Source organism: Polychytrium aggregatum, assembly GCF_025602895.1.
Source record: "Polychytrium aggregatum strain JEL109 chromosome Unknown BJ171scaffold_27, whole genome shotgun sequence".
Lineage (NCBI taxonomy): Eukaryota > Fungi > Chytridiomycota > Chytridiomycetes > Polychytriales > Polychytrium > Polychytrium aggregatum.
The window spans coordinates 401,531-420,904 of NW_026516229.1; the positions used below are offsets into that span (position 1 = coordinate 401,531).

The 19,374-nt window shown below is 59.9% G+C and overlaps 7 protein-coding genes across 7 annotated transcripts; 3 read left to right on the plus strand and 4 right to left on the minus strand.

Annotated features, from left to right (window-relative positions):
* Positions 1 to 2,575: 2,575 nt before the first annotated feature.
* BJ171DRAFT_600481 (uncharacterized protein) lies at positions 2,576 to 4,329 on the minus strand. Its single transcript, XM_053115016.1, has 2 exons — positions 3,666 to 4,329; positions 2,576 to 3,571 (listed from the first exon to the last, which is right to left on the minus strand). The coding sequence occupies exons 1-2, from the start codon at positions 4,163 to 4,165 to the stop codon at positions 2,854 to 2,856; spliced, it is 1,218 nt and encodes a 405-aa protein (XP_052965121.1). The 5' UTR covers positions 4,166 to 4,329; the 3' UTR covers positions 2,576 to 2,853.
* Positions 4,330 to 5,609: 1,280 nt separating this feature from the next.
* On the minus strand, positions 5,610 to 6,918 carry BJ171DRAFT_511658 (uncharacterized protein). The gene has a single exon (XM_053111606.1). The coding sequence runs from the start codon at positions 6,909 to 6,911 to the stop codon at positions 5,820 to 5,822; it is 1,092 nt and encodes a 363-aa protein (XP_052965122.1). The 5' UTR covers positions 6,912 to 6,918; the 3' UTR covers positions 5,610 to 5,819.
* Positions 6,919 to 7,208: 290 nt separating this feature from the next.
* Positions 7,209 to 7,665, plus strand: BJ171DRAFT_511659 (uncharacterized protein). Its single transcript, XM_053111607.1, has one exon. It carries the CDS (start codon positions 7,309 to 7,311, stop codon positions 7,525 to 7,527), a length of 219 nt encoding a protein of 72 aa, XP_052965123.1. The 5' UTR covers positions 7,209 to 7,308; the 3' UTR covers positions 7,528 to 7,665.
* Positions 7,666 to 9,808: 2,143 nt separating this feature from the next.
* On the minus strand, positions 9,809 to 10,651 carry BJ171DRAFT_476253 (uncharacterized protein; the record flags this gene model as incomplete). The annotated part of the gene is made up of 1 exon (XM_053108823.1): positions 9,809 to 10,651. The coding sequence occupies one exon, from the start codon at positions 10,649 to 10,651 to the stop codon at positions 9,809 to 9,811; it is 843 nt and encodes a 280-aa protein (XP_052965124.1).
* Positions 10,652 to 12,046: 1,395 nt separating this feature from the next.
* On the minus strand, positions 12,047 to 15,063 carry BJ171DRAFT_569291 (Phosphomethylpyrimidine kinase-domain-containing protein; the record flags this gene model as incomplete). The annotated part of the gene is made up of 9 exons (XM_053113564.1): positions 14,460 to 15,063; positions 13,852 to 14,334; positions 13,550 to 13,667; positions 13,165 to 13,432; positions 12,973 to 13,066; positions 12,713 to 12,817; positions 12,494 to 12,568; positions 12,203 to 12,316; positions 12,047 to 12,084 (listed from the first exon to the last, which is right to left on the minus strand). The coding sequence occupies exons 1-9, from the start codon at positions 14,710 to 14,712 to the stop codon at positions 12,047 to 12,049; spliced, it is 1,548 nt and encodes a 515-aa protein (XP_052965125.1). The 5' UTR covers positions 14,713 to 15,063.
* Positions 15,064 to 16,555: 1,492 nt separating this feature from the next.
* Positions 16,556 to 18,154, plus strand: BJ171DRAFT_476255 (kinase-like domain-containing protein; the record flags this gene model as incomplete). Its single annotated transcript, XM_053108824.1, has 3 exons — positions 16,556 to 16,822; positions 17,152 to 17,427; positions 17,555 to 18,154. 3 exons carry the CDS (start codon positions 16,556 to 16,558, stop codon positions 18,152 to 18,154), a joined length of 1,143 nt encoding a protein of 380 aa, XP_052965126.1.
* Positions 18,155 to 18,286: 132 nt separating this feature from the next.
* Positions 18,287 to 19,328, plus strand: BJ171DRAFT_158622 (uncharacterized protein). Its single transcript, XM_053105864.1, has one exon. It carries the CDS (start codon positions 18,420 to 18,422, stop codon positions 19,278 to 19,280), a length of 861 nt encoding a protein of 286 aa, XP_052965127.1. The 5' UTR covers positions 18,287 to 18,419; the 3' UTR covers positions 19,281 to 19,328.
* Positions 19,329 to 19,374: the final 46 nt, after the last annotated feature.

The following is a 19,374-nucleotide window of genomic DNA, read 5'->3' on the forward strand; positions in this document are numbered from 1 at the left end:
TGCTGATCTCGTAGTTGAACAGCTTGTGATTGATATCCCGGTCACGGAAGAGGGAACTACGCAGCTTGAAGCAACTGCGCCAGAGACGATCCTGGTTGTTGACACCGTCATCGCCTTCTTCCTTGAGCATGTCCCTGGTGAGGCCAAGGCGCTTCTTTGGACCCAGGAGATTCCAAAGAGTGACCGTGTCAATCTTGACATACTTGGCCCTTGCAGTACAGAGAGGGACCATCGTGCACACGGCCGGAGGAGTGTCAAGAGCGAGCTGCTTGAGGGCCCACTTGATCCTGGAAGCCAGCTTGTTGATCTTGGCCTTGGTGGTGCCGAGCTCAGACTTGGCCTTGGTGAACCTCTTGTCGTCGGAGGGAATGCCTCTGGCAGTGAGCTCGTCCAGCTTGGCCTGGCGCTGCAGCTCGGTGACTCGGAGGGCGGGCATGTCACAGTCGATCCACTTGTGGACATTGTCGACCATCTTGTCCCGGGCGAGGATTCCCACATGGTGTGAGAGGCGATGGAGGGCCCGGAAGCGGTCCTGGTCGTTGCTGTACCGAAACTCGTCCAGGACGTGGCCAAAGTCCGGGTAGAGGAACTCGAGATCGGCCTTGGGTGGAGTCTGCCCTGGTTTCTCGAAGAGCTCGAGACAGGCCTCGATGGCTTCGTGCTTGTGCTTGTTGGCTGGGAAGACGGCAGCGCAGAAGCGGCGAAGGAGTCGCCAGTAGGCCAGGTCGAGGTGGGTGGTGCAGTTGGTGGCATAGGCATTGACAGCCAGTGTGAGAAGCTGACTGTGAGCACCATCAGGCAGACGAGGGGCCGGAGGCAGGTCTGCGTGCCGAGTGGACTGGTAGATGCCAAAGGAAGCGACCAGATGCTCGTTGTATTTCTCATTGTCCCCGGTCGGGGAGAGGGCACCGGCCTCGACAATCGTGAAGCATTGGCGGATGAAAGCAGGGGTGGACTTGGAGATGACGGGGACGGGAAGATCCTGCTCGATGCACCGGAGGATGTGCAGGTTGAGCAGCCTGGATGCCTCGAACTGGATCTGGGTCATGGCCTCGACGGTGGTCTGGATCTTGTCGCGGAGAGCGGGATTGAGACAACAGCCATCCATCGTCTGCTTGAAGCAGCTGAACTGAGGGGCGGATGACCTTCCATCCACGAGTGGGACGACGGAGCTCTTGAGGGGCCAGTATTTGGGACATTTGCTGGTGTTGCAACGTTCGTGATCGGTGCCGTCGCACTTGGGACATCGCTTGCCGGTACTCGAGGAAATAGATGGACCAGGCTCGGTGGGATCGACATCCATTGGATCTGCAGAAGCAGTGGTGGTGAGCGACGGAGCAACAGACGAACAAGCATGCGTGGGATCAGAATACGAACCAGAGACAGGCTCCGACTGTGACTTGGCTTTCTTGGGCCTGGGTGGCCGAGGCTGGCCATCACCGGTACCCTTGCGCTTCGGAGGCATGGGGACAGAGGATGCTGGATGCCTGCCAGTGGTACTGGTCAGAGCAGAGACTTTTTTTATCGTACAATGGCGCGAATGATCAGATCAAGGCGAGATGAGGGAAGAAAGCAGCAGGACGAAGATGTGGCATTTATACCCGAGAGCAGGAGCCCGTCTTTGCGGGCTGGTTGGGGAAGTGACCCTGTTCAAAAATCGCCGAGAGGTTCAAGCCAGGGATGTGAACGTGAAAATGGCGGCGTGATTGGGGAGCTCAACCCCAAATTGGAGGAACTCAACCCCAAATCGGTGGGGACTCAACCCCAAAGAAGTTCTCGATGGGATTGAAGTCGGGTGAAGCAGGTGGGGTGAAGATCACTGACCATCCTCGGCGCTCGATGCAGTCCAAGACAGCCATTGTCTTGTGCATGCTGACATTGTCCATCACAATCACAGAGTCGTCTGGGAAGCTCGCTCGCTCAAAGAACTCGACCATCGAGTGTGTCTTGAATGATGTGGGGATGTACATGCGATGCAGCACACCAGAGTGGTTGATGGCAAATGCAGCCGAGACAGACTTGTGTTTCATGTGATTGCGCTGACGGAGTGGGACGCCCTTCGGTGAGTATCCGTAGAGAGGAAAAATGGATCTCCTGATCCCTGTCTCATCGACAAAAACGAATCGTCGTGGGTCAATGGAGCGGACCTGGTCCCTGAACTGTGCCACTCGCTCATCCAGTCGCTTGGACTTGTAGAGGTGTGTTGCCCTCTTGTGTGAGAGACCTGCTCGGTGGATGGCAGTGTGGCAGAGTGAGAGTGAAACTTTCCTCTGGAGAGTGGACTCGAGCATGCATCGCAACACAGGACCAGTCTGGAACGGATCCTGTTCAATCAGGGTGCGAATGACTGGACATGCCTGCTCGAAGAAAGTGGATCTGCGAGCTGTGACCCGGGATGGGTCATCCAGCTTGCATCCTCGGTGCCATCGATGGATGGTGCTCTTGGATACACTGAATATGGAGGCAACCTTACGCAGGCTATGGATGAGATCGTAGCATCGCAATGCGGCGGTGCGAAAGTCGGATGTGTGGCGAATGGTCATGGGCAGCGCGCGATAACATTGGGTAACAAATATTCGATGAATGGTCAAAATCCCGGGTGTCCCGTTTTTTATTGGATCGCCTGTAAACAGTCGGTTACCAGTGCGCTGTCGGCAGTGGCTTGAGTCCCAATGCCAGGTACTAGATCAGCCCCAGTACCCACCTAGTTCCTTGCCCATGTCAACTGCGACTGAACAACTGCGACGCAGAATCGCATCTACAATTCCAAAAAGCTTCATTTCATAGAAGTGCGAGGGTCGACAGGCGTGAGAGTCGCGGCACCGGCCGCGAGACGCCTCTTTGGTCGGCCGCCTAGAATGGCGAGGGATCGCCAGCGGGGAACCAGCGAGTATCGCAGCTGATCCGCCAGCGGTCTGTGGTGTTGGTGGAGGTCATATGCAGCACATCCAGACCGATGATGCAGACATCGCCTGGCTGGTAGTCCGCACCCAGCCACTGGACCGTGTCCTGCGGCAGTCCAGTCTTGCCCTCGATTTCGTTTGGATCGGATGCTATCCATCCCGATGCCGTTCCATCCTTTCCGACCGAGGATGCGCCGTAGTTGGTCCTGAGCGGGTGGAACTGTGGCGACGAGTTGGAGCCGGGAACGACCATGAGTGAGCCCATCTCGATCGCGATGGCACCCAATGGGATCCAGGCGGTCAGAAGCCGCGGGGAGCGGGAGGATAGATACACTCGATCCAGATGTGGGCCGGTGAAGAGATCGGGTCCGACAGCCCGGAGCCACTTGAACGGAAGCGTTTTGATGCCCCAGCGAGGCTCGGTGGAGATATCTGCACTCGGTCCGCAAGGTGCTCGGCAACTACCGTTGTCTTCGCCATCACCGTCGGCATCGTCATCGTCGTCACGCTCTCCACCACCGTTATCATCATCATCGTCGTCACACTCCTCATCGGCATCGTCATCGCTATCGCTATCGTTGACATTGTCACTGCCTGGACTTGCGTCCCGTTGTGCTGCTCGATTGTCTTCAAAGGGCTCTTGCTCCGACACCAGGTCCAGTCGCCTCCTGAAGCGCATCCCAGTTCGTAAAAGTTAGCTCCACGATAGATCGGGCAGCCCAGAGACCAGAGACCAGCGCCAAAGCAGTGCGACTGACTCACCTCTTTGGATCGGGGTAGATCTGCTCCGGCCCTTCCCTTTCCGACCGAGCGACACTATCCCATGCCAAATACAGCCCCTGGAAGAGCCAGTAGAGCCTAGGGTCCTCAAATAAATCGAGCAGGGGCTCTTGGTGAGCAAGCTCCTGTCGCTCCAAGAGCCCCGGCCGCAGCATGTCAGAGCGATAGCGGTCCATGTCGATGGCGGCCTCGTCCTTTGGCGCTCCAGGCTTCAAGAATCCGCTCTGGTCGAGGTGGTCAGTGATCCGGGCTCTGGCTGCTGCGACCTTGGTGGGTGAGAGGAGCCCCCGTAGGAGCAGATATCCCTGGTCGCTCAGGATGTCGAAGAGCCGATGGAAGCCCGCTGACTGCTGGGCGGTGTCGCTGTGCCGATCAGGGAGCCACATGCTCGAGTCTTGCATCGGCCCGACGACGACATGGCCGGTCCCGGCTTTGATGCTGCGGGGAAACAGCCCCGGGGTGAGAGCCGGCCCAGTTGGCATGGGTCGCAGAGGGGTACTGGGATCGCAGATGGGGCCAAGTGCCGGGCAGATGCCAGATGGGTTCCAGATGGGTTCCAGATGGATGCCAGACGGCCGATCGCCCAAGATTGCGGGCGCAAAAAACCGCAAATGCGGCCGCGCCCTTCTGGTTCTTTTGCGCCTCATCAACCCGCCATCGATCGGCTCCTCCCCTCGAACGGCCGCAGAGCAACTCCAAGCACAAGCACACATTGTCCGAACATGGCCGACCAGAACCCACGCCCGAACAGGCTGATCCCGGAGCGAGAGGAGATCCGCCAGGAGCTGGCCCTGGCCACCCATGTGTCCACGTTCTATGCGACCATGGCCGGTGCTGCAAGTAAGTCCATATCTGCCTCGCCCTGTGTCTGCACCACCCTGCAAAGACATCAGTCCCTGCTGCAACGATGCCACCGTTGCCAATATCGATATCGCTGTCGCTGCCGTTGTCGCTGCATCGGGTCGTCAGAGGAGGAGGCGAGGCACATCCGGACGGCCGGCTGCAGAGTTGTGTCTGCTGCGAGACCCTGACTTGGCTGCGAGACCCTGACTTGGTTGCTTGCTCCCACCCTCCCAGCACTGGCGCTCTGCTTCTCGGTCTACAAGGCGTATCCGCAGCTTCATCGCTTCCCGTCATGGCTCTTCGTTTCCGGTAAGCGGCCGGCATGGCTCTGTCGAGGCTCTCGCACTGCGACCGCCAGCATGTCCGTGGCCGCCCCTTGTTGGCGCGGGGAGCCAGTCGCAAATTCTTCTCACCCGCTCCTCCCGGCATCTCGCTCCTCAAACCATGTTCCCACAACCACCACCACCCTCCTCCTTCGCATCTGCGACTGGAACATTCTACACTCCTGGATTCGGCGGGCACTTTCCAGCACCCGCTGTTTTTGTTGCCGGACAGGTCTACGTCATCAACAACACAAAGTTGCGAGAGGAGATCATGGAACCTATTCGCTACAAAGCCCAGTTCGGATCGCGATCGTGAAGCGAGCCTGCCTGGCTCCCAAGCCGTGGGATCGGCGGGTGCCTCTCGGCATCAGCATCGGCGGCGGAGCTATCGACTCGGGCTGCGCTATCTCTGGCCAGAGCTGTCTTGCGTGCACACGAGCGCCTCGCGCAGGTGTTTGGCAATATACAGCCTTCCTGAATACACACCCGCCCATCACCCGTACTGACAGAGCGGCGTGCTCAGAGTGCCTGGAAGCCAAGCGACTCGAGAAGGCCGAGTATCTTGATGTCGAGAAACCATGGGGCTGTTCAAAGGGTCGAATGCATGGACCACGCTCCCACATCGAGACACCAACACCAGTCGATCGTCGCCACAGGAGATCAACCAAGAGTTCACGACGATTGCCAATAAAGACTGGGGTACAATCCCGTTGCCCACCAGGGCCTAAAGATGACTGAAGGATGGCCAGGGTTGCACTATCCTGTTTCGTTTTGAACAAGCTGTAGATTGCGCTGGAACGACCACGCCCCCGCGGACATTCCTGCATCCAGCCCACGTTGTTTTTTGACATCATACAGTTATTCTTGTTTGGGATGGGGGGGGGTGCAAGTGCGAGGGTGCATTGGGCCTCTGCCTCAAACCGTCGCTGTGTCTTTGGGGCCAGCATCCGCCCCTCCCCTCAACCATCTTCTAGTTTAGGATCTGGATCATCTTCTCCCAATCCGGGTTCGTTGCCGGGTCGACCTCAAACATGGCGCCGCTGCCGATGCGGGTGCTGGCCATGCGTCGCCGCAGATAGAGTACATGGCGATAGATTCCGAGCAACGATGCACCCTGTTTGCCCGGACCGATGGCGCCTTGCCGCAGGTGGTTGATGTAGGTGAAAAAGTCGGTGACAGCAATGACTCGCTCGCGGCAAAACCGGCACAGCGACATCCACTCGATTGTGGCTGCTGAGGAAGAAGGTCCTCCGGTCGGACTGGCCCCGACCTCGCTCGAGAACCTCATGCGGTACTCGCAGTCGCGCACCACGGTGCAGATCGTGCATCGGGTCTTGGGGGGCGGGCCGGCTGCAAAGACGGTCGAGATGCGCCGGTCTTGGTCGAGCCTTTCGATCGGATCGGCGGCTGGCAGGCTCTCGGTGGAGGAATAGAAGGGCGTGAACAGCAGCGACCCTCGCATGGTGCCGTCGAGCAGCTTGCGCTTGAAGGCGCTGCTCATACCCGCCCCGGGCTTGAAGAAGAGCGTCAAGTTCATGCCAGCAAACTGAGGGTGCTGGTAGTTGTAGAAGAGACAGGGCTCGATGTCCTCGACCATGCATCGGCGCATAAACAGAGTACTCTGGGTGGTTGCCTGGGCCTGCGACGGAGGCAGGCTCGAGGCCAAGGCGGTCTGCTTGATGTGGTCCTGGAACTCTATAAAGATATAGCCGTCGACGGGGAGCTGTCCGTATGCCATGCGATAGATTTTGCTTCCAGAAAGCTGGTCGAGATTGGCGACGGACGTCCCTGGCGACAGCGCCGTGATGCTCGCCGAGCGAGCCTTGGCTGCTTGCAGCGCTCGCAGCGACCGCTGGAGGTCCTTGAGTTCCTCGCCGCGGGTCTCGAAGCGACGGATCCAGTCCTTGAGCTCGCACCGAAGCTCCTTGTTGGCATTCTCGAGATTGTCTCGCATGCGGGCCTCGTCGATGACCATTTTGTTGGCTTGGTCAAAGAGCTGGGCCGTGAGCTCCTCGAGTTCCTGGTCCAGGATGTCCTTGGAGAGCTGGATCCGCTCGCGCATCAGCCGCTCTTCTTCGATCTGGTTGGCAAGTGTGGTGATGTCCCGCTTGAGGTACTCGACAGTGTCGACATAGTGCTCGTTTTGCAGCCGCAGCTCGCGGCAGTGCGGACAACCGATAGCGGTCCGCGAGGGGCTGGTGGTCGCCCGGGCCGCGTTGCTGTTCTGGCCGCTCGAGAGGTCGCTGTCGTCTTCCTCGGGAAGGACGGTGGCAGCCTTCAAGAGGAATGGATTCAGCGAAGCAGCACTTTTCGGTCGGGCCATGCTCCGGTTGGCAGCGCCGGTGGTGGTGGTGGTGGTGGTGGTGGTGGTGGCTCGTTCTGGGATTGGCGATGGGTGCAGCGACTTTTTCCCGTCTTCGGCGTCGATCACCAGACTTCCCTTTGACGGACTGGTGCTCATGCCTGGATGCTGTGTCGTGGTGATGCTCGCAGTGTCGCTACCTTTTCCGGGCCCGGACGACATCCCAAAGCCAGGAGTTGTAGTCGGCATCGGGGCTGGTGCATTGGTGGGGATGCTGCCGCTGATCGAGACAAGCGAGCCGGCTGCGTCTGTGGCAGCAGCGGCACTGCTTGCATTCGCTATCGGCTTTGATGGATCGGAGTTGAGAGCCTGGTAGATGTGGAAGAGAGGGACGTCGTCGCTCGGGCTGGGCGTAGCCGGTGATTTGGTTGGCGACAGGCGGGGCAGGACAACATCAGCGCCATCCTTCTGCCCCTCTCGAATCGCCATGACCGACTGCTGGGCCAGCTTGAGATAGTTCAGTGCCAGTCGCAGGGACTCGAGCCCGCGAATCTCGATTGCTCCCGCAGCAGATTGTGGTGACTTGTTTGCAGCGGCAGCCGCAGTGGTCGTGGCAGTGGAAGCTGCAGCCAGAGTCTTGTCCTTGCCAAAGAAGGCGGTGTCCAGGAGCTGCGAGATGCTGCCGGACTTGCTCTTGGACATCTCCAAGGTGTCTTGCCGAGCAGGAGCAAATCCCAACAGCCCGGCTTGGCTGCCGCTTGCGAGCCACTGATCGTACGCCTCCGCGGGCTTGGACAGAAACAGAATGGCCTCCTTGATGGCAAACTCGTATCGGTTGAGCTGGACGCGCATGATGTCGATTTGCGAGTTTTTCTTGACAATGATCTCGGACGACTCCTTCGCGAGCTCCTCATACTTGTCGCCGATGTTCTGATATCCCCGGTTGTGTGGCAGACACGGACGTTAAGCGTGGGAAAGTATAGCGACAAGGGAGCGAAGGGGGCGGACGGGCGAGTTAGTGCTTCCGAGGTGGATGTCAAAGAGCTTGGTCTGATTAGGTGCCCATTGCTTGAGTTGGACCAGATCGAGCGAGCGTAGCCTACCTTGAGCTTGCTCTCGGCCGAGGCCGTTGTCGAGGTGAGCTGGATATTGAGAGTCTCGAGCTCCACGATCCTTGCGGACAACCGAGCGATTTGCTCTGCCGTCTCGGACGCCGTATCGCAGGTTATGATGCTTGGTGGTCGTGCGGGGCTATCGTCTCTGCCTGCCACCGTTTCTGCAACAGGCGCGGTCGTCGGGGGGAAAGTACCCTTGGAAGGCGATTGAGTCGTCATTGCAGAGTAGCCGTCGCTTAAAATCTCGGCGAAGCCACAGAGCCAGCGTGAGCGGAGGAGTGGGAAGTGAGTGGCCCCCCACCGTCTTGGTGTATGCTGCAGGGAACGCTTGGGACTCTGGGCGGGATGCGACAGAGGCTCGTGCTGAAGCAAGCGGGTGCTCCTCAGCCGAGAACGCTCGCAGTGTCCTGGGTACTTGTGAATGGAAGGACTTGACACAAAATGCCGCGTGCGGTCTAAGAGTCGACAGGGTGCGGTGGATTGAGTGGCGAGTCGAGCGATGGAGCGGGAATGGAGCTCACACACGTTTGGATATTAAGGCTGACGTTGCCGGTTGCGGGACAGCAGCACGATACCAAACCTGGTGGATCCGACGGCGTGGTATATCGAGCTTGGGCCGGCGAGCGTGGTTGCGGCAATATCCCGCTGGCTGTCAGCGGGTTGGTCAGCGGCAGAGACGGCCCTCCCGAAACGACAAATTACGGGTGGTGATGACGAATCCCGACGACAGAGAGTAACGCTGGCGGTGGCGATCGATGGAGGAAAGGCACGAGTACCAACGCCGATGCACGAAATGGAAAGGGTGCGTGCGGGGGTTCGGTTTCAAGTCTGAGCAATGGCTGTGAGCTGGCCAGGCCGATGCAGACGGACTCGATGGAGGAGCAAGATGGATGATAGTGGCCACATTGGAACGGGACACCTCAACGCACAGATGGTTTGTGTGGATTGCACGACGCTGATCGGCCGCCTGGCTGAATGACGTCGATCGGCGTTCGCACTGTGATGGCTTCTGCTGATGAGGCACAGCGATTCCGCTCTTTGCTTCCGCCTTCATCCCAGGCATGTCCTCTTGCCCTCAGTCGGGGCGACTGCATCTGCAGCGACTCGCTCATCCTCGCCGTGCGCTGTGATCCGACTACGGCGTGTTCTGTCCGAGAGGAGTTATGTGCCCCATGGTCTTATCAACACACTGTAGGACGTTTGCACGTATATATTAACGATATGGGATGAATGCAAATGGGGGGGTCGGATTCTTGGGCGTGGGAACGGGGGCATATTCAGTTGCCCCGAGGGCTGGGATGAGGGTCGTGATCGCCAGGGTGCTGGGCTGTTGCCCAAAATCCACCCCCCCTGTGAGATGATATGCTCGGCTCATTGAGCACGGGCGAACGAGCCGGCGCAAGCTGGCAGTGGCGGGCGGGGTGGACGAGAACATGGTGAGAGAAGTGGCAGATGGCCAAAACGGTTCGATGGTTTGTGCTGAGTTGATGTCGTTGGCAAAGGCAATGGTCCCACGGCGATTCCATGGCATGGTCACGGCGTCTACTGAGACCCGCTTGGTCCCAGCGAATCATAGGACGGAGGAAGGGACTTTGGCGTGCCCGGAGTTGATGGCTCTCTGGGCTCGGCTGTTGTTGGCTGGCGGCCCAGGGACGATCGTCCTGTCGGGGACCGCTGGGCCAAGCTCGGGAAGAGCGATCTGACAGAGGGCTGCCTCATGACGTTGCCCATGGGGGGTGAGTATGCTGGCAGCGGCTCTTCTAGGGTCGAAATGTTGTCCAGGCCGTCCTCCGATACCCGCTCGGCAGTGCCGAGGGAGAGCGACGACGTCGATCCCCACATGAATCGGTAGAGCGGGTGATGGCGATCGACGACCACGGACCGAACGACAAACACCGTCGTGGTCACAACGACCGCGAATCCAGCAACACCAAGGACCATGACCATCAGGACGCGGAAGGGGTTCCACAAGTCATTCGGGCCCGAGCCTGATGAGTCCTGGTTGATGACCTTGGGCTTGACGATGGCCGGCGGGGCGGTCTCGACTGTCGCCGGCGTGGCGCTTGTGGGAGGCGGGCTGGGCGACGGGCTTGAGGCATGGCGGCCGGATATGGCAGCCGACGGTGACGGCGATGGTTGTGCCGATGATGCCTGTGATGGTGCTGCTGATGGCGATGACGATGCAACAAAGGACTCGGTAGCCAGGATCTCGGGGGAGACGTCTGTTGGCAGCACAGAGTCGTCAAAGTTGGTCTGGGCTCGCCTGTGCTTGGGCCGGGCGGAGGCGAATGCACGGGCGGCCGGCATGCCCTCGAGGGGGATGCTCCAGGCCAGGACCAGCAACAGCAGCAGCCAGAGCCGACGGTGGTGGCGGGGCAGTGACATGAAGCGGCAGCAGTGCGTGGGAGATGTGTGGTGGTCCTCGAAGGACGCAGACGCCGAAGGAGCCTCGACGAAGAGTCAGATCCCGGAGAGGGGGGAATGGGTTTTTGGAAAAGGAATATGAACGAAAGCTGCGACGACGAGGCCGGGGGCCGTGGCCAGGTGGAGAACACCCAGTGCAGTGGTGCCCCCAGCGGAGGATGAGCCGCAGACGGACACTGTCTGGACGGCGCTGGGCTTGTCCCGCCTTCTCCGCCCAAGGCGCTCAGGCGCTGGTGCAAGCGGATCGGCGCCGGAGGCCTTGGTAGAGCACATCGCCAGCACAAATGCCATGCTCGGCGAGCATTCAGCCGAGGGACCACGATCAGGTTCGGGACAAACAAACCAGGGACAGGAGGGACTGGCGTGGCATCTGCTGGTCGGGGGGGGGAGGAAGTGTCTGTTCGGCCGTGGGCAGATCTGCGTTTGCGAGATACATTGCGGGCTGGAATGGAATCAAAGGGAATGGCATGCCGCGGCAAACCAAAGCGCCGGGCAAACATGGCAGCGGCCCGATGGCAGCTTGGGCGCGGGCTCGGAAGCGACGGCCTGCCTGCCCGACTGCCTGGCTGTGTTGGATGTTGTTCGATATCTGCTGTTGAATGTCTGCCACTGAATGTCTGCCATTCCGATGTTGAATCTCGGACTGCCCGGCACCGCAAGACCGGTCGGTCAATCGGTGAGTCACCCGCTCGATCGTTCGTTCATCGATCGTCCCTGTCCTGCCAGGACCACATCCATCGGTCGTCATCCACCGGGGGGGGGTTCGCCGATACCGTCGCGCATGACTCATGTTCGCTCGCCATGTCTGTTGGTCCGTCCTGTCTGTAGAGGCGATTGGCGCTGGGAACATTCATTGGGCAATCAGCTGGCTCAGGGATTTCCTCCCAACCATCGATCCGACGGGTCCAACAACCCAGCCCCAACGGGCGATGAGCCACCATCCATCCAAACCAAGTCGGCGATCTCGCCGGCGCTGCTCCTCGGTTCGGCTAAAGTTGCTGTCCCAAAGTCCGCCACGCGGCATCGACCAAGCTCGGACCCCAATATGCCGTGGATGGTCTCCCGTGTGAGAGGAGCTGCTGCCGCTCGGGTCAGAGCGCTGGTCGGCACTCTTACTGCAGCTTCTTCAGGCCCACTGCGTGAGAAGCAACAAAAACGCATCAGTCAGCAGAGATCCCTCCGAGGCGAGACGCATTGCAGGGGCCCTTTTGTTCGGCCGACCATGCACCGCTCGTCGCTGCTCCTTCCGAGCACAACAAACCCCGCTGCATTCATTCGGAGCCGCGCTTCTCGCATGCCGGCTTCCGGCCTGCCATCAACCCCCTCACGCATATCCAGCGGTGAGATCATGCACAATCATCCCAATACGCCATCGTCGGCGTCGGCGTCGGCATCTGACTCCGAAATAACGCTACCGCACAACACCGCCCCCACGCTGTACATGGCCTTCGCCGTAGCGGGTGGCCATGTTCGTTCGCCTCCACACCGCTTGGATCCTCAGCAGCCACTTACTCTCCCAAAAGTTTGCCTCGAGGATGGTGGCTTGCTTGTAGTTCTCGCAGAGCTGAATAAGGCGGTTGGTGTTGTGGGACGGAACCATTTCGTAGGCCAGGCGCTCGAGTTTTTCTGCAAGGCAGCCGCATGTCAACGGGGGGGGGACCATCGCACCGCACAGACGGGTCATGGAATCAGTATCCTCGGAGTAAAGATTGGCTTGCATGGCGTCGGTGCGGGTGACAACGGAATGCAGCGCAATACAACGAAACACAATGCGCCGAAATACAGTGCAGCGCGATGCAGTACCTTTCATGTCGACAGCGATCTTTTGGAACTCGGGGCAGCCGTAGTTGACGATCCACTTCCAGTAGGGGTTACCCTCTGCACACCAGGAAACCATTTGCATACACCAGTGAGTCAGCCCGCTTCGCACAACCAATTGAGTCAACGACGACATCCAGCAGGCGGCTGCATCCACGCCGTGCGAGAAACACACCATTCCCGCTCGGCGAACCAGCCACTCACCTTGCTTGGTCTTGGGGTCAGTCATAAGACGATAGCCTATCTCGGCATAGCCCAGGCAGCACGGCGCAACGGCCACAAGCAGATCGAGGCGGTCGCCACTAGTGCCTAAGTGATCACGAAACGTCCGGAAGGGTCCAGGTCAGACCGTGGCAAATCCATAGTCCACCATGGCGTATCCAGTGTTGGCCAGCCGACGCTGTCTGTTCGTGCAGCTGATCATGTCTGGACCCAGTCCGCTCGTGCAGCATCGCTGCACTCACCCTTGTCGAGCACATAGCGGGTATAGGCAAGATTGGCAGAAGCCTCCTTCGTCTTGATAAGCTGATCGCGAGTAATGCCGTACTGCTCTCCATACTGAACATTGAAGCATCAAGTCGATCAGTGACACTGGCCAGTCGCTGCTCTGTTGGCCGCCAGCTGCAGCCCCTCTGCGTCATCTGCACAAGCATTACCTCGATATGGAGCTTCTTGGTCTCGTGTCCGATGCCAATGACAAACTCGGCAGCCTCCATGATCGAATCCATGTCGTTCTCCTTGAATGCCGCCAGTGCGTTCACACGCGCATAGTGGAGCAAGAAGATATAGTCCTGGCAGATGTAGTGGGTGAAGGAGTCCATGGGCAGGGTACCGTCGCCCATCTGCTGCACAAACGGGTGGTTGACGTAGAGATCCCATTCCGGAGCGCAGTAGTTCATGAGCTTGTGCACGAAGCCGCCGATTCTGCAATGAAACCATAAAAAAAGGTCGATCCGCGACTGTGGTTAGACCAACTGAAGCACTTGGCGAGGACTGGTGCGGACTCGAGAATCTGTTGGGGGGGGGGACCGTCGGACTTACTTGGCTGGCGATGGCAGCGCATGGACATGGTTGAGTGGACCATGGCCCTTGCCGACCGAGATGGAGCAGACCAACGCGCCCTGGACGTACCGGAGGGCATCCTGCACGGCCTGCTTCACTGTGCGGCGGGAGGGAGGAAGTTAACGAAGCAAAATGAGCCCATGCAGAGGCGATCGATCGGGGGTGAGGTGTTGCATCGAGTGGGTGCATCGAGTGTGTGTATCGAGTGGGTGCATCGAGTGTGTGCATCGGGCTATATAGTCGAGAATGCCCTCCCCCGCTTCTGGAGAGCCCATACCCACCATCTTGCCCGATTGCCAGGCCGGCGGTGATCGCAGCAGAGAGGGTGCAGCCAGTGCCGTGGGTGTTCTTGGTATTGACAAAGGGATGCTTGAAATACTCAAAGCTGCTACCGTCGTAGAGGAGATCGAGGACCATGGCCGAGTCGAGCGACTGGGCGGTTTTGTACTGTCCGTCGAGAGGCAGGTGGCCACCCTTGACGAGGACGTGCTTGGCGCCGAGCTGGTGGATCTTGACGGCAGCGGTCTTCATGTCCTCGAGGCTGGTGATGGAGATGCCTGCCAGGATCTCTGCCTCGGGAACGTTCGGGGTGACGACAAAGGCGAGCGGGAGAAGCACCGACTGGATCGATTCGATGGCATCCTCGGCGAGCAGGCGGTCGCCGCTGGTGGCGACCATGACGGGGTCGACGACGACCTTGGTGAGGCCGTACTCTGAAACCAGCTTGGCGACGCACTTGACGACAGAGGAGTCAAAGAGCATACCTGAAAGAACACGAGGTCCATCGGGGTCAGGAGAGAGAAGCCACGCGAGAGACGGTTTGGTCTGCGGCGGCGATATCCCAGCGATGGAGAGCAGATCCACCACCGTCGTCGGTGCGGTAACTTGCCGGTTTTGAGGGCATCGGCGCCAATGTCATCGAGGACAGCGCGGGCTTGCTTCTCGACAAAGTCGGGCTGGATCGGATGAATGCCCGAGACACCGAGGGTGTTTTGGGCAGTCAGGGCGGTGAGGACCGAGGTGCCGTAGACCTTGAAGGCCGTGAAGGTCTTGAGATCGGCCTGGATGCCGGCGCCGCCGCCCGAATCGGATCCAGCGATGGTCAGAGCGCGGCCGAGGAGCTTATCGTTGAGGAGACTCATGGAGGGTGGCGGGAAGGGGACGGTCACTGTGGGGCGGGAGACAGCAGACTGTCGATCGGGCGGATCTGATCTTGTCGGGGGCGATCAAAGACAGAGGGGAAGCGGGTCCGGGCGGAGCGCGGACTTTTTTGAGGCAAGAGCGCCATGATGCTGGGGCTGGGATGATTGTGGATGTGGGCGCGGATGGGCCGAAGGACGACGGAGAGCACCCCTCTGGCCCCGGAGCGCTTGGCTCTGCATCTGCGGCCTGCGCTGGGCAAGGCTGGACCTGGTGCTCATGCCGCTGGTGTTGTCATGGTGCACATGCCGGAGTCGACTGGGCTGGACGAGCCACCGGAAGCTGGGTCGGTGCGCAGCCCGATCGTCTTTCCCTTCGCCTCTCTTTCCCCGCGATCGTCTTTCTGCCCGCGCTCCTTTCCCCTCGTGCGACCGGGACCCTGCGCGGTTCCGGCGGTGGTGCAGCTGCGCGTGGGGTCTCCGGAAATACCCGACGCCGCCACGTGCTGGCGCGCAGCACGCCTTGCTGGTTCCGCCGCCTGTGTCTCAGCCGAGCGCCACGCGTCAGGGCAGCGCGGAACCCGGAGGACGGTCCTTGGCAGGGCGGCCTTGTGAGATGCCCTTGCTGCGTCCACTGTGTCTGCTGTGTCTGACGCTTGCTGACGCTGCTGTTGCCGCAGCGCCTTGTCCGCCGAGCCTGCACAAGCTTGTGCATCGCTCTGTTCCGGCAGGTGTTTTTGCCTGCGATGGCCGCATCGGAACGGAAGCGGTCGCAGAGCGAGTCCAGCACCGCTCCGGGGACCTACAGCCACCAGAGCCCGCTCGTCCGCCATCGTGCTGTTGGCCGAGGGAGACCGGGCATGTCTGTCCCTCCCCCCCCCGCCGGCAGCGATTGCGTCGCTGGCCACGCAGAGATGGGGGGGAAAGCATCGTGCCTCGGCGCGAGGACGGACAACGACCGGAACGGTCACGGGCCGCCTGCTTATCGGGTGCGTTATCTGCCAATCCGAGCGCGGCGCCGGGCTCACACGGCCTCAGCGATCCGACGAGGATATCTCTCGCGGCTCCCATTGGATGCACAAACGCGCTGTGTGCGAGCGGATTTGCGCAGCGCGTTGCGGACTTGGCCGAGTGCTGCCGCCCCGCAGTCCGTGTCGACTGTGAGTGCGTGTCTTGCTCTCCAGGCCAATCGGCGACGAGACGCTGCCCCCGCTCTCGCTCGCCATGCTCTCGCCGCCGTCTCGCTGCCGCCTCGCCTGGTGTCACCCGGCCCTTCGCTGTTTCTCGCGCCGTGCTTGCTCGGTTGTACATTTCGCCCGGCAATTTGCTATCGCTGTCGCCGCCTCCATAAAATCTTCTGTCGCCCCTCGGACCCGCAAGTCTGTCTGCAGACCAAGCTCGCAGACGCTCTCCCTGGCTGGCCCTGACTCGCTGGACGCACCTCGCCGGTCTCGATCGAGTGAGTCTCCGATGCCTCCTCGCTGTGTGCCCTGCGCCTGCTCTCCCGCCGCTTGTTTGGATGTCTTGTCGACAGCGCCGGGACCGGACCAAGCAGCGCCATTGCGGTTCCAGCGGCGCCCACTCGGTCCCCAGGACTTGTCTTTTCTCTCCGGCCTGGGTTGTGTGGTGTCCTGCGAGTTGCCGCCCAACCTTTTCCTCTGGTCACCGCCTCCAGCGGGGCCGAGTCCCAGCCCTGTCCGACCCCTCGGGTTTCCCGCAATCGCCCTTTCCCTCGGCTTCTCACGCCTATCTCTGCCGTTCTCCCCCACCACATTTAACTCCATCAGAAGTGGCCCGATCCGCTCGTGCTCTTCCTGCATCCGCATCCTTCCCTTCGTCCTCTGCAATGATGCTCCACGTCAAGTCGCCCTCGTCAAGTCTGTCGCTCTCTGCCCACCACTCGTGTCTCTATCCTTCCGTCGGCTCCTCGGCTTCGTCGGCCTCCTCCTCTGCTGGCGCCTCTAGTACGGCCATGTACTTTGCGGGCTCCCAGGACCTCCGTGAGGCCTCAAAACCATCGGCCCATTTTGCCTCGGCCGACAGTGCCGCCACGCTGGTCTGCACATCCGACTCGAGCCGATACACCCTGCTGCCTGGCTCCTCCAGGATCGAGGTAAGCCCCCAGCAGGATCTGAATCTGAATGCGGATTTGAATCTGGATCTGGATCAACTTTGTCTGCTGGCACTGTGCTCCATTTGGCACTGGCCTTCTCGGTCCTCTCGGCCGCACCGTCAACCCTGCCTGTTCACTGTCGACCGACAGCCATCCAGCCGGCTGACTCCAGCCCGCATGATCGATCACTGGACTGGACTCCCGCTGTCTCGGATGATTGTGTCTGGGTGCACTCTGGGTGCACTCCCGCTAATCCGGCGTCTTGGCTCTCACCGTTTGTCCCTCACTCCAACCACGCCACCTCTCTCCACCGTCCACGCCCCCTCCAGACCGCCCTGTCGTCGATCGAGTTCGCCATCGACAGCACCACCTCGCAACACGTGGTTCTGAAACGCTCCCTCGATGATCTGGCCTCCATGGACCACGAGCTCGAGATGCTCCGGCTGATCAAGGACCATGGCGTCCCCAACGTCACGACCGTCATCGACACCTTCGTGGACGGCGACTCGTGCTCCGTCGTCGTCTTTCCCAAGCTGAAAAAGCTCGACTGCCCTTCGTCCGTCTCGCTCCTGCTGGTCAGAAACGTGCTCAAATCACTGCTCCAGGTACGCTGAGCTCCCTGCCCACCAATCTTCCCGGTCGGCCCATGCTACACCGACACCGCTATGGAACCGACTGGACCCATACAGACAGACCTGCTGACACACCTCCATCGTTGCTGCCGACCCACAGACGCTCCTGGCGCTTCACGCCCTCGACGTTGCCCACCTGGACCTGTGTCTTGCCAACGTAATGCAGGACCCCATCACCAACCAGCCGGTACTCATTGACTTTGGCCTGTCCAGACGCTCAAGTCCCACCGATCCGCATCCCCGTGGCTGCGGCACCCCTGGCTACATCGCCCCTGAGGTCCAGCACGGCACCTCCTTCGGCACCGAGTGCGACATCTTCTCGCTTGGCGTCATCTTTGGCCAGTGGCTCCACGTGTATCTCCCGCGTTTCCCGGACTCGGCGCTCCGCTGCCTCGGATCGGGCCTCCTGTTCCCCGGCCAGATTGCCTCGCTCGTGCCCGTCATCCAGCAGTACATCCGCGACGAGCGCTCCCATCTTGACGCCATCCTCATCTCGGCTGCCGAGCTCTTGGCCCTGATGCTGAAAGAAGACCCCCGGGATCGCATCACGGCCTCCAAGTGCCTGTCGCATCTCTTCTTGGTGGCCAGCGACCGCGCTTTCTCCGAGTTCTCGCTGGCCAAGGCCAAGACCAAGGCCCAGAACCTGTTCTACTACCCTCCGAGTCCCAGACGCTCTGAACAGGTCGTTTACTGGCGCTGAGCGGCATTCTTGTCCACTTGTGGCCCCGCCTGCATTCTCAAGTCTCCTCGATGCCAGGGCCCTTCCCGACAGCCAAGAACGGTCCTATCCAACTATCCCAACCGCAAGCACGAAATCTGCATCGTTTCCATACAGCGAGCAAAGAGCCTTCGCAAGGGATCCCCCCCACTCCACTGCACAGGAACGGTCACCTCTCGTTCGAAGCAGTGCATTCGTTTTGGGTGAATTCTGGCTGGTTATTGAATCGGTTTGTCACAGATGATTCATGCAATTGTCTCCCCTCCGTTCCCCTCCCCCCCCTTTTTTTTGCCGCTGTGTCGCGCCCTTACATCTATCCGACCCTGCTGTTGAACGGGTCAACGGGTCAAGCACACTTGCTTGGTGGGTCACCCCCATCCTTGCCATGTGTTGTGCCCTCTTCTTTTTGGATTCATTCTATATTTTTTTTTCCCCGTTCCCAAACACTCTCCTCCGCCTCCTGGGGCTCGCTCTCCCTCATCCCATGATTTGGATATCTTCGCGCCCTTTCTCGTTTCTCCTTTTCATCGGGACATGGCTCCTGTCGCTGTCTCAACCGTCGAACTCTGTCGAAGCTTTTCATCTCCACTTCTGCAGAGACGCCACGGCAGCAGCAATCTTTTGTTTTCCGGCTCAGTTTGGAGCCAACTCTCTTGATACTAATATTCCCAGCGCGACCCTCCCTCCACTTGCACGAACCGCCACCCATGCTGCTCGTATTGTTGCTGCTCGTATTGTTGCTGCTCGTATTGTTGCTGCTCATTTTGCTGCTCATTTTGCTGCTCAGGCAACTCCCATCTCTTTTTGGATTATCGATTTTTTTTTCTTGTTTTTCGATTTTTTACGTTATTTGTCAACGATTCACCACCCCCTCCGGCGGCTCAGCCCTCCCGAGCGACGCTCTCGACTCGCCTCAAGTTACCAATACAACTGCCTGAGCACATTGAGCACAAATCCGCATTGGTTTACAGTGGCGCTTTTGTGTCGGAAGAGCGACCGAAGCAGAAATGAAAGAAGCAGAGGGCGGCGGATGTGGCTGGTGCGATGCAGCATTCGCACGAGTTGGTCTGCTGTGCATGTCCGAGTGCAAATCCCCTGCATGCTTTGATCAGGAAACAAAAATCCAGAGCCTGTGCTGCTGCATTCCCGGCACCCCGATCACCATTCCCGGCCACTTGCACGGCTCCATGGCACGGCAAAAT

Excerpts from the sequence above, each read along its gene's own strand:
- BJ171DRAFT_511658 (XM_053111606.1), bottom strand. The coding sequence starts at position 6,911 with ATGCGCGAGCGGATCCAGCTCTCCAAGGACATCCTGGACCAGGAACTC.
- BJ171DRAFT_600481 (XM_053115016.1), bottom strand. The coding sequence starts at position 4,165 with ATGCCAACTGGGCCGGCTCTCACCCCGGGGCTGTTTCCCCGCAGCATC. Across the intron at positions 3,572-3,665 it reads ATCTACCCCGATCCAAAGAG|GAGGCGACTGGACCTGGTGT; the intron begins GTGAGTCAGTCG and ends GATGCGCTTCAG.
- BJ171DRAFT_511659 (XM_053111607.1), top strand. The coding sequence starts at position 7,309 with ATGCCTGGATGCTGTGTCGTGGTGATGCTCGCAGTGTCGCTACCTTTT.
- BJ171DRAFT_158622 (XM_053105864.1), top strand. The coding sequence starts at position 18,420 with ATGCAATTGTCTCCCCTCCGTTCCCCTCCCCCCCCTTTTTTTTGCCGC.